General features: G+C 44.7%; 1 protein-coding gene across 1 annotated transcript in view; it reads right to left on the reverse strand.

Annotated features, from left to right (window-relative positions):
• Positions 1-286: 286 nt before the first annotated feature.
• The window catches only part of RNF24 (ring finger protein 24), a 57,042-nt gene continuing 45,032 nt past the window's right edge, over positions 287-12,296 (reverse strand). Inside the window, exons 4-6 of the mRNA XM_036417880.2 lie at positions 12,094-12,135; positions 3,149-3,228; positions 287-2,428 (exon numbers count right to left, since the gene is read on the reverse strand). Coding sequence (XP_036273773.1) covers positions 2,290-2,428; positions 3,149-3,228; positions 12,094-12,135 — 261 coding nt within the window. The 3' untranslated portion in view covers positions 287-2,289. The remainder of the gene's footprint in view (positions 2,429-3,148; positions 3,229-12,093; positions 12,136-12,296) is intronic.

Here is a 12,296-nt window from a genome sequence, read left to right on the forward strand (position 1 = left end):
CCTGGGACAAAGCAGACCCACTATGGTGCCAAGTGGAGAGTGCAAGCCTCTCAAGCTTCCCTCTAAATTGTTTGGCTTTGCGCCTCTGGCCCAGTGCGTACCCGTGTCCTCTGCTTTCAGCTGTGACACAGGGAAAGGATAATTAGCCTCCCTATCCATACAGGGACAGGGTGAAGCCGTCTCCTTGTTACTGACAAGGACAGAAAAAAGCTACAACTGGAAGGCTATCATCCTACAAAACTGGAGTGGAAGAAATCTGCAGCACAGAGCACAAGCATTCCTCCTCTGAGGGGAAAGAAACTCTCTTATTTGAAGTCCACAACAAGATGACATTTGTCCCAACGCCATTCCAGGGGAAATGGTGGGTTGCTGGTCATTAGTGAGGCTAGTCCAGAAGCAAGCCTACTTGGTCACTAACAATATTTCACTGTAAACTGGGTGCTTTGCAGCATTCAACTCTATTGTGCTAGAGAGAACACAGAAACAGAGGGTGAAAGTCCAAATAGTTCTTTTCATGGGTGCCAAACAGGCTAAGGCTTTCATATAAAAATATTCCACACTTCCCTTGCCCTGTTTAAGAAACAGTCCAGTTGGCATACCATAGGAATACCATACACTAGGTCACACAGGAAACAGCCACTTCTAACCAAGTGGAGTTGTAATTTTCCAAACTGGATTCTGCCCAGCACTTCGCTAGGCTAACAGGAATTTTCCTCATCCTTTGACTGCAGCTACCTGAGCCAAGGGTAGGTTCCCTTTCCCATTCTAAAGCGGTAGAGGCTGGATTCCAGAAAAAGTTCTTGGACAAATGCCATAATCAGAATTGCAAAACTTCATCCTCTCTCCATACCATGCGGGCAGCATCTCCAGAGAGAAACAGCCCCCTCACACCTGTGAGGGAGCAGAGGCAAGCTGACAAGGTACCCATCCCTAGAATGGAAGGAGATGGAGAACAGAGCTGTGGAAAAGAACTACAAAGTTCTCAGCTAATTTATACAATATTCATGAATCTAAAGGATTCTGAGTCACTTCTAGAAAAGTTGGACAGAAAGAGCCAAAGAAAAGCATGCATTTCTCTCCTGTAAAGACACTTGCAATTATTTTTTGCAAGTCCGAATACTGAGGCACACACCAATGAGTGAACAGCCCTCTCGGAGCTTCCTGAAACTATTTACAATTTCAAGTGGGTCCCTGGCTAAAGAATTACAGAGGGATCTTGTTTGGGATGTTTTAAATGGTTAAAAAGTCAATGCCAGCATTTTCTCTGAAGTAGAAAAAGAGAGGGCGAGGAGGGGAGAGGAAAGGGGGCCAGCACCCTCCTGTCTCAGCAGGGCCAGGAGGACTAGCCATGCTCCGCTGTCTGAGGACTCCCAGTGGCTCCCTCCCAAGACCGTGGGCCAAGACCAGCAGCTATGCTGGAACCACACTTCGAATGGGGGAATGTGGGCAGCACTCTGAGGCCCCGGGGCACACACCAACAGCAAGGGCTCAGAGGCCCGGCCCAGGCCCAGGCCCAGGCCCGCTGGGGCCCCTGATGGGCAGCTTGGCTGTGCCTCCCTGGTGAGGTGGATGTGGAATAAGAGGAAATGGCTTCTGACCAGGCCTTTCCAAGCGCATCTGATGTTTTCAGCTTAGGTAACTTGATACGCAGATGTAAAACTGAGGGAGAAGTGATAGTGAGGGGCACTGTAACCAAAGCCCTTGGGTTCCAAGATGATTTTATCAAAGGAATAGAAGGTGACGAGCCTTTGTTGGCACTGTCTCGCCAACCAGGCAACCGGTCATGCTTCGGCTGAGGTAACCGCTGGTTTTCCTTGGCTCAGGGGCTGCCGGGAAGGTTTGCTGCTGCTAAGGCATGCAGAGTCGGCATAGAAGCTCGTCTGTCCACAGGGCAGGGACGTTGGTGGCTTTAAAGACCTGCCCTCAGTTCCTTTCTCTAGCACTTGTGTTTATCTTCCTTTCTGCTTGACAAAAGTCACCGTCCATGGAGATAAGTGTCAGGGAGACAGCATGGAATTGAGTTGGCAAGAGACTCCCATGAAGTTTCTTGAACCAAACCCGCAGGCTCATTGAACTTCTTTTCTCTTGACACAAGGTGCTGTCAGCGTGCTTTGGTTGTCACGTAACCCAGAAGTCTGAGTTCTTAGCTTAGTTGGCCCAAGAGTTTCTCATGAGGCAAAGGAAGTGGCAGCTGGCACCCCAGGTAGAACAGCCACCACAGAGAACACTTGTGTTCCTCTTGCCTCTATGTGGACGTGGAATCCGGCAACAGTGTGATCCTGTGGTGAGCTATACAATGTTCTCTGCCCCTGGCAGGGGCCCCTGTGGGGGTCCACGGTCCTGCTTACTGTGCAACTGGGCCAGCTGCAGAACCGGCATGTTGCACAGTGGACACACTTTCCGAACCTCCAGCCACTTAATAAGGCACCTGCAGAATGAGACACCAGAGGAGGGAAGACATCAGTGCCATGCTCACGGTACATCAGCCCGCCCACCCACCCACCCACCCACACATTTTGCATGTTGAACACATCTGTCGCCCAGAACGGCCAGGTCCTAACGAGCTCCACCCTCAATGGAGGACCCACTTTGCCCTCTGGAGGAGCCAGAGCTCCAAGCCTGCTGCTCCCTCAGTCACCGTGGTTTCCTAAGGAAGTACAGTGAGGGTGGTGCAAAATAGGAGAAATAAAATTTTCTAATAGACATGCAAAATGTACAAAATTGCAAGGGAAGAGGGAATATGAATATGTTTGCAAGAAGAGGGAGGAGAGAGCCCCACACTACCATTTACATTCAGACTCATCTATCTTGCTTTAAAATAACTACGTTTTGATTAACCTAAGATTTTTGAAGTGGGAGCTCTGATTGGAACGTTCCATTAAGCAGTGGTTTTATAGTCTGCGCTCCCAGGAGGTGTGAGTTTGTCTGGCATTCTGCCCAAAGTCCTGCCATGGTGCTCATGTCCCATGTCCCCACTTCCTTCTAGTGCCATGTACACCCCCCTACTCCCCCCACCCCCCCCGGGGTGCTTTCTGCATTGCAGACCAATCATGAAGCCTTCAAGCTTGTCTGGCACTGTTCCAAGCCCACAAGTTGGTTGATGTGCCTCAAACTCAGGTTCCCTTCAATAGTTCATACCAACACTTACTTTCTGTGGAAGGCATGCTTACACGGACAAATCCCCAACTCATCTCGAGGCTTGAAGTCTTCTAGACACACTGCACAGAGCTGGAAGATAAATCCACAGATGAGGAAAAGTGTCTGCTAAGCACTGTCCCAGGTCACAGAGTAAAGTGCAGGCCCCGAGGCCCAGTCATCTGAAGGGATTTGTAATGTCCCACAGTTTAAGCTAGGGGTGTCGAACTCAATCAGAGAAGGGGCCAAAATCTAAAATCCAGCCTAAATCGCGGGCCGAATGGTTTACTGAACAGTCATAAACTGTCATTGTGATGGAAACGCAGCGGAGTGCAGTGATGACAGCGCGGTGCGGGCCACATTGCAAGGCCTGGCGGGACGGATTTGGCCCGCGGCCTTGTGTTTGACACGTGGTTTAAGCGAAAGAAAGAGGCTCGACTGGGCAAGGTCTTCTGAAGAGGAACCTTCTCTCTTTCTATGACATGTCTTCAGAGATGAAGAGCAGGTGGGAGAAGACAGACAGCAAAAGGCAGTTTGCGTTAGTGCGTCAGAAGGGTCTGACTTAGGTTAGTCCTCACTAGCAAGGCTGCACATGATGGAATTCGCCTGTGGTGTGCCAGGGGCTGGCTTTCTGCAGAGGTGCTCTGCCTGCTCAGCTGCATGGCTCTGACAGGGACTGCTCATGCCCCAGGGCGGGCCCTGGCACTCTCCTTTCTCTGGTAACATGCCCTCACTCTGGCACTGTCCTTTTGTCAGTATCTGTCTCTGTCGTGTAAAATGATAAGCCCGGCTGGTGTGGCTCAGTGTGTGAGCGTTGACCATAAACCAGGAGGTCTCAGTTTGATTCCTGATCAGTGCAATGCTTGGGCTGCAGGCTCAATTTCCAGTAAGGGGAGTGCAGGAGGCAGATAAGTCTCATCACTGATGTTTCTACCCCTTCCTCCCTCTCCCTTCCTCTCTCTGAAATCAATAAAAACATTTTTAAAAAATTGTTTAAGATTCTGAATTAGACTTGAGAAAATGTGCAGAAGGGCCAGGGCTGCTGACAGGCGGCCAGGCTCCGCAGCTTTGACCGGGCTTTTCTTTCACACCCACATGTGGGGGGTTCAGCCACCACTCCTGGGCACTTACCAGTGTGCAGGGACACCAACCACCAGCACTTTTACCCACTTTACAGATGAAACAAGCTCAGAGCAATCACATGTTTCCTGAGGCCATGCAGTCGGTGAGTGTGGCTGGGCTGGGTCAAAGGTCTCCTGCACTGAGGTGCTGTATTCCTTCCCTCTTGCTTCCCTGTCCATCACAAGGGTTCCTGGCTCAACTATTAACATTTCTGCCCAGACTGATGACATGGCCTCTCTCTCACTTGTTTATAACCTATGACATGTAACCCAGTCTTCTTAGGTTATGTGACAGGACATGTGGCTCTTGGTGCCCGCGGCCAGTGCCATGAATGCTGGCCTTCCAACACCCTTCCCTCAGGGACTTGTGTACATAGCAGACAGGATCTTCAGGAAGAGGAGAAAGAATGTCTTGTCAGTCTTGGAAATATTGCCAAGACAGCAGGAGAGCAGGGAGGAAGGCAGGACAGACCGCTGGCCTTGGCTTGGACACCCACTAGCTGTGCGATCTCTGCCATTCGGATGCCTCTCAAGCTCTGTTCCTTCATCTATGTAACGTGAGGACCCCACCTGCCCCCCCTCCTTCGGAGGGCTGTTAGCAGCCCAGGCTGGTGGGATCAGGCTGAGGAGCGGTACGGCAGCCTGCCAATATCAGTGGCTTTTACCCAGTGTTGCAATGGGAGCACTATTTTCAAGCCCATTTTATTCTGGCGGAAGTCTGAACATGCTGCTGGTAAAGATGAGACACTAGCTGCTCTAGCTTTGAAGTGACCTCAGCTTCCCACCTGTAAAGGCGGAATGATGTTCCCATCTCCCAGCTGTGTGAATGGGCCCTGTGGCCTTAACCACTCAGCTTCCTCCTGGCAGAGCCTTCTCAAACACGGTCAGGACTCTGCTGGCTCTGACCCAGCACTGATCCTACCAAAGGACAAGAAGTTGATAAGCCACTCATTTTTATTTGCTTATTTTTCCAGGATCCCTAATTCTAAAACCACAGTCACCTGAAAAAAACCCCACAAGATAAATTCTGACACGTTAACTGCTAAAGGGAACAAAAGTCAAGGACAATCACAAAGAGAAAAGGCTTGGATCTGACTTCTTAGAAGCACCCTGAAGGGTCAAACTAATTTTACAACTTTAAAAAATATATATTTTGAGTTTTAGAGAAAAAGTAAGAGGGAGGGAGAGAGAGAAAGAAACATCAAAGTGAGAGAGAATCCAGTTGCCTTCTGTATGTACTCTGATTAGGCCTGTGTCCTGACTGGGAATAAAAATGATGACCTTTTGGTGTATGTGATAATGCTTAATCATCTGAGACACACTTGCTGGGGCCTCATTTTACAACTTCAAAGATCACATTTTGCAAGTAAACTTTATCCAATATGGTGCCGGAGCAACTGGACATCCACAGGCACAGAGCATGATATGACCCCTAAAGCATAGGCAATCAAAAGAAAAAAAAAAAAACGTGACAAATTTGACTTCATCAAATTAAAACTTTTGTTTTGCAAAAGACCCCTTTAGATAAAAGATTGGGATAATTATTTGCAGATATTTTATTTTGTAGGCCTTTATTATTACTGAGCTGTAAAAGTTATTATATATCCTGAATACTAGACTCTTATTAGGCATAAGATTTGCAAATATTTTTCCCTGTGGGTTTTATCAGAAAACCATTGAAAAAAAACCCCAGAAGAAAATGGCACAACATTTAAAAAGTGATGAGAGAAAAGAACTGTCAACCCAGAGGCCTATATATATCCAACAAAAACAACCTTCAGGAATGAAGGTATAAAATAAAGATATTCTCAGATGAAGGCAAACTAATAGATTTCATAGCCAGCAGATCTGCTCTATGAGAATTGTTAAAGGAAGGTCATTGGACAGAAGAAATATGACAAAAAAAGTAAACTTGGAACACTGGGAATGAAGAGCAATGGAAATGATAATTACCTAGATAAACATAATAGACTATTCTTCCTGTCTTAAATTCTCTAAAATATATCTAATGGTTAGAAGTAAAAATATATAACAATGTCTGATGGGATTTCCAATGTATATCAATGTGCTTTGACAGCTATTATATAAAGGGGAAAACATAAAAGGATTTATATGGACATAAGATTTCTACATTCCAATTGAAGTGTGAAAATATTGATTCTTTTTGTAATCTCTAAGCAATCACTTTTATACAAAAAATAGTCCAAATCACAACAGATAAAGTAGAATACTAAAAATGTTCAAATAACTGAACAGAAGGCAGGAAAAGGAAAATAAAGAAATAAAGAGGGGGGAAAGTGGAAGACAAATAATAAAATGGTAGATCTAATTCCAAACATATCAACAATTGCACTGAATGTAAATGCTCTACACACACCGATTAAAAGACAGATTTGCAGAGTAGATAAAAAAACATTTCTCAACTGTGTGCTGCATATAAGAAAACTCAAATAAAATTATACTAGAGCCCGGGGGTGCACAAAATTAGTGCACTGGATGGGGGCAGGAGGGGGGGATCCCTCAGCTTGGCCTGCGCCTTCTTGCAGTTCAGGACCCCTCGGGCTATGTCCCCCTGTCGGTTTAGGCCCACTCCTTCCTGCCTGCCTGCCATGGAGGCTCCTGCCACTGCCGCTGTGCTTGCCAGCCGTCAGCCGGCTTCTGACTGAGCAGCACTCCCCTTGTGGAAGCGCACTGACCACCAGGAGGCAGCTCCTGCATTGAGCATCTGCCCCCTGGTGATCAATGCATGTCATAGTGACCGGTCATCCTGCTGGTCGGTCAATTTGCATATTAGGGTTTTATTATATAGGATATTACTTAAAAAAAAAAAATCCTCACCCAAGGGTATGATTTTCATTGATTCTAAAGAGAAAGGAAGGGAGAAGGAAAGGGAGAAAAAAACCATCAATGTGAGAGAGAAACATTGATCAATTGCCTCCCACATTGGCCCTGACTGGGGATCAGACCCACAACCTGCGTATGTATCTGACCTGGAATCGAATCCAAGATCCTTTGGTGCATGGGACAACACTCCAACCAAGTGAGCCACACTGGCCAGGGTAAGGGATTTTACATTTTGATAAAGAGTCAATTGCCAACAAGACATAAAAATCCTAAATGTGTATGGACCTAACAATGGAACTCCATATACATTTACACCATGAAATATTATGCAGCAGAAAAAAGAGTCTCTTACCTTTTGAGACAGCATGGAGGGGCCTGGAAAGTATTTTGCTAAGTGAAATAAGCCAGTCAGAGAAAGACAAATATCACATGCTCTCACTCATATATGGAATCTAGTGAACAAAATAAACTGCTGAACAAAATAGATTCAGAGACATAGAAGCATGGAACAGACTATCAAATCTCAGAAGGAAGGAGGAGGTGGGTGGGTGGGAAGAGATCAACCAAAGAAGTTGTATGTATATATGCATAACCCATGGACACAGATGAAGGGTGAGGGTTGGGGTGGGGGGCAGGTATGGATTAGAAGAAGATAATAAAGGAAAAAAGGGAACATCTACAATACTTTCAACAATAAGGATAAAAAAAGAAAAGAAATGAGAAGACATATATTTATAAATTAGAAGACTTGACACAGTTAAAGATGCCAATTTCTCCCCAAATGATTTGTAGATTTAATGCAATACTAACCAAAATCCCAGCATGATTTTTTAAGATATAGGCAAGCTGATGCTAATATTTACTTGGAAGAGCAAAGAAACTAGACTAGCTAAAACAGTATTGGAAAAGAAAAATAAAGTTGAAGGAATTATACTACTTGATTTTAAGACTTACTATAAATTTACAGTAATTAAGTCTAAAGAGATAGATAATAAATCAATGGAACAGACTAGAGAATCCAGAAACAGACTCACAGAAATATGGCCATCTGATTTTTGACAAAGATGCAAAATAAATTTAATGTAGAAACAACCACTCATCACAGCCAGAACAGGGGACATTGTGGTGAACAAATTAAAGAATAAGTGCAAATGGAAAGTAGATGATAGACTAATGCCAAGACTCTCAGGTTTTACCTGAAAAGCCCCATATCTGACAACAACTATCTTCCCTATGGCGACAATTAGCTAGAATTGAGTGTTAGCAACCCCTCAACACAGGACCTGCATGTCCCAGTGTGACATAGTTTCCATGGCACCTGTTTCTCTTGATCCCAAGATCCATTAGATGCCATTTATTATCTCACTAGCATGGTTAGAACTAGAAACTAGAAACATGTTTTTTTTTAGATATAGATATAGTGTTCCTCTATATCTATATTTCTGTTAAAAGGTGGAGGAAGAAAAAAAAAAGGGTAAACTGAGTTTTAAGAGAGGATATTTTTCTTTATAGAAGGACAATGTACTATCACTAGAGGCCCGGTGCATGGTGGGGTCTCTCGGAGTGGCCTGCAGGGATCGGGCTGAAACCAGCACCCAACATTCCCCCGAGGGATGTAGTGTGCAGAGTGGTAGGGGCCAGGGAGGAGGCGCTCCTGCCATCCGGGGCCCACTCATCCTGGTCAGCTGAGCATCTGCCCCGTCTTTCATCGCTGCCCCTTGCATCTCCTGGTCTGCCGCACCGGAGCTTCCACGGCCTCGCTGGGGGTGCCGAATGAGGCTCAGAGGAGTGGGGTGAGTGCCCGAGGGTAGCCTCCCTGGAGAGCAGTGGAATTTGGGCTGATGGCCTGGCTTCCCAGTGTGAACTGCAGCTCAGCCCCACCTGCTTGCAATCTTTCATGGACTCAATCACCTGTTTCTCTTTTTGTCTATCCAAGTTGACTCCCCCAGCCACTCGGTGCATGTGTATGCAAACTAACCCACCATCGTTGTTGGGTTAATTTGCATACACACTCCTGATTGGCTGGTGGGCGTCATGAAGGTATGGTCAATTAGCATGTTACTTTTTTATTAGTGTAGATTAGATGCCTGGTGCACAAAATTCGTGCATGGGTGTGTGTGTCCCTCAGCCCAGCCTGCATCCTCTCCAATCTGGGACATCCCTCTCACAATCCAGGACTGCTCACTCCCAACTGCTCGCCTGCTTACCTGCCTGATTGCTCCTAACCGCTTCAGCCTGCCAGCCTGATCACCCCCTAACCACTCCCTTGCCAGCCTGATCGACGCCTAACTGCTCCTCTGCTGGCCTGGTCACCCTTAACTGCCCTCCCCTGCAGGCCTGGTCGCCCCCAACTGCCCTCCTCTGCTGGCTGGTCATCCCTAACTCCCTCCCTTGCCAGCCTGTTCTTCCCTAACTGCCCTCACCCTGCCGGCCTGATTGCCCCTAACTGTCCTCCCCTGCAGGCCTGGTCACCCCCAACAGGTCTCTCCCTCTCTTAGTGGGTGATCTTCCAGTGTATCATGTTTTATTTATTCATTATGCTACTGATGGACACTTAGCTTGTCTCTGATTTTTCACTATAATAATTATTCAATAACAGTATTCATACTGAAATCACTGTATAATTAGGCTACACACACACACACACACACACACACACACACACGCACACGTTTGATAAAAAATAATTTCATTACCAAAAAATGCAGTTGGAAAGAACCAGATGAATTGTGAAAAACGCATAATGCCTCTCAACACAAGCTGTAGAGCAAGGTTAGGTTTTCCAAGCTATAGTTTTAAATAGCAGGGGAAGGGCAGCTCAGTAGCAAGGTCAGACCGAGCAAAATTGAAATTGGTGGGTACAGCTGGGGTATGAACTATGATAGACAATACTGCAACACAATGCGCTTAGGATAAAGACTCTAAACCGATGGGTCAGACCAATAAGGAAGACTTCTATTCCTGTCAAACCTGGTTATTCAATATTGCTAATGGATGTCAGGATTTAATCTTTTAATTTGTGGCCATCAAAGAGACCCTAAGTAGAAAAGGGATCACCTGCTATTACTGCATGCTAATTTTGGCCATGTGCCAAAGTTAACTTTTGGGAAATTTAAAAAATCAAACAGTAATTGATGTTTGAATTTAATTCAAGGTTAGGCCTAAAATGCTGTAACACATCAATTTCTAATGAAAAATATGCAGAAAGAGCAAAGGATTTCAAAGTGTTCAATAATGAAATCATTTTTATTATTATTCAAATAATTTTATAATCTGTCTTTAAAGAAGAGATAGGCAATGTAATTAATTTCTATAATCTAAGAAAACAGATATTACACATGCAACTTTCCAAGTCCTTGTTTAAACACCAACTCAAAACTCAGAAAGAGAAAAGGCCCTAAAATTAAAAATAAAAATTCTGAGCATTTTTAATTAAAGGCAACAAAAGGAAAAATTAGAATCCTTATAGACTATGTGTCTTAAGGTATACATCAGGGCACACACACACGCTTTTGTATTTAAGTTACACAGCATAATCACATAGGGAACACCTATGGACCAACCACCATGCAACCTCAACTCGAGATAATCCCAAGAATATGTCTCTCTCTGTGTGTTCTTCCCTATTCCACCACTCTGCCACATCTCAAACTCCCACCTCCAAGAAATAACCACTGCCCTTTTTGTGCCATTGGTAAGAAAGAACTACTGGGCACATTTTCAAGAGTGAAATTACTGCAAATTCACCTTGAGTAGAAAAACCAACATATCTATCTCCTATTCATAGTGCACTGACAGAAAGCAGCATTCCTGCTGCTATGCAATCTTACACGGGCACCATCCCTACTAAACATATGAGTTACGTTATTATCTTAGTCTTCACACAATTGATTTTTATGACTTCATCCTCAAATATTCTGTTAAACTGACCAAAATAAGCCAAATTTTATTTAGTTAGTTAATCCTCATCTGAGGATATTTTTCCATTGACTTTAAGAGAGAGTGGAAGAGAGAGGGGAAGACAAGAGAGAAATATTGATGTGAAACACATGGATTGGCTGCCTCCTGCATACAACCCGACCAGGCCAGGGCCCAGTCTGTGCCCTTGACCAGAATTGAACCCGGGACCCTTTGGTCTGCAGTCTGACGCTCTAGTCACTGAGCCAAACTGGCTAGGGCTTTCCACTGATTTTTATTTTTAATTTTTATATTTTTATTGATTTTTCACAGAGAGAAAGAGAGAAGGATAGAGAGCCGGAAACATTGAAGAGAGAGAATCATCTATCAGCTGCCTCCTGCACACCCCCCACTGGGGATGTGCCCGCAACCAAGGTACATGCCCTTGACCAGAATTGAACCTGGGACCTTCCAGTCCACAGGCAGACGCTCTATCCACTAAGCCAAACTGGTTTCGGCATTTCCACTGATTTTTAGAGAGAGTGGAAGGGAGGAGGGAACCAGAGAGAGAGAAACATGGATATGAGAGCGATTGATATCAATTGATTGCCTCCTGCATGCACCCTGGGCCCCAACCCGGACGGGGGATTGAACCTGCAACTGAGGTACATGCCCTTGGCTGGAATTGAACCCAAAACTCAAGGGCCAATGCTCTATTCACTGAGCCAAACCGGCTAGGACAAAATAAACCTAATTTAAAAAAAAATCTTCACCTGAGGACATACTTAGAGAGAGGACAGGAGAGAGTGAGAGGCAGAGAACATCAATGTGAGAGAAACACAATGATTGGCTGCCTTTTGTAAATGTCCTGACTAGGGATGGAACTCACAACCTGGGTATGTGCCCTGTCCAGGAATGGAACCTTCAACATTTTGGAGCACAGGGCAATGCTCAACCAACTGAGTTATTCTGACCAGGCTAAATAAACTTAATTTTTTTCAACTTCTGAAAATAAAGATTTTTAAGCATATCACAGCTTATCACTCTATTAGAAAATAGCTCAAAAAAAGACTAAAATACTTATAAGGCAACTTACTTCATGCAAATTCAGTTCTTTTACTTTCTCTTTTAATATAACCTGTAAGACAAAAAGTATGTTTTTATGCCCATTTAAGTCTGTAATTTAAAAAATTTCTCATATTTCTCATTATACTTAAAAATATTTTTCTTTTGTATATATAGTTAATTTCCCCTCTTATTCAGTATTGAAGAGAATTTCTTTTACAGTTTGAGATAGAA

This window comes from Pipistrellus kuhlii, unplaced genomic scaffold (assembly GCF_014108245.1).
Source record: "Pipistrellus kuhlii isolate mPipKuh1 unplaced genomic scaffold, mPipKuh1.p scaffold_m20_p_6, whole genome shotgun sequence".
Classification (NCBI taxonomy): domain Eukaryota; kingdom Metazoa; phylum Chordata; class Mammalia; order Chiroptera; family Vespertilionidae; genus Pipistrellus; species Pipistrellus kuhlii.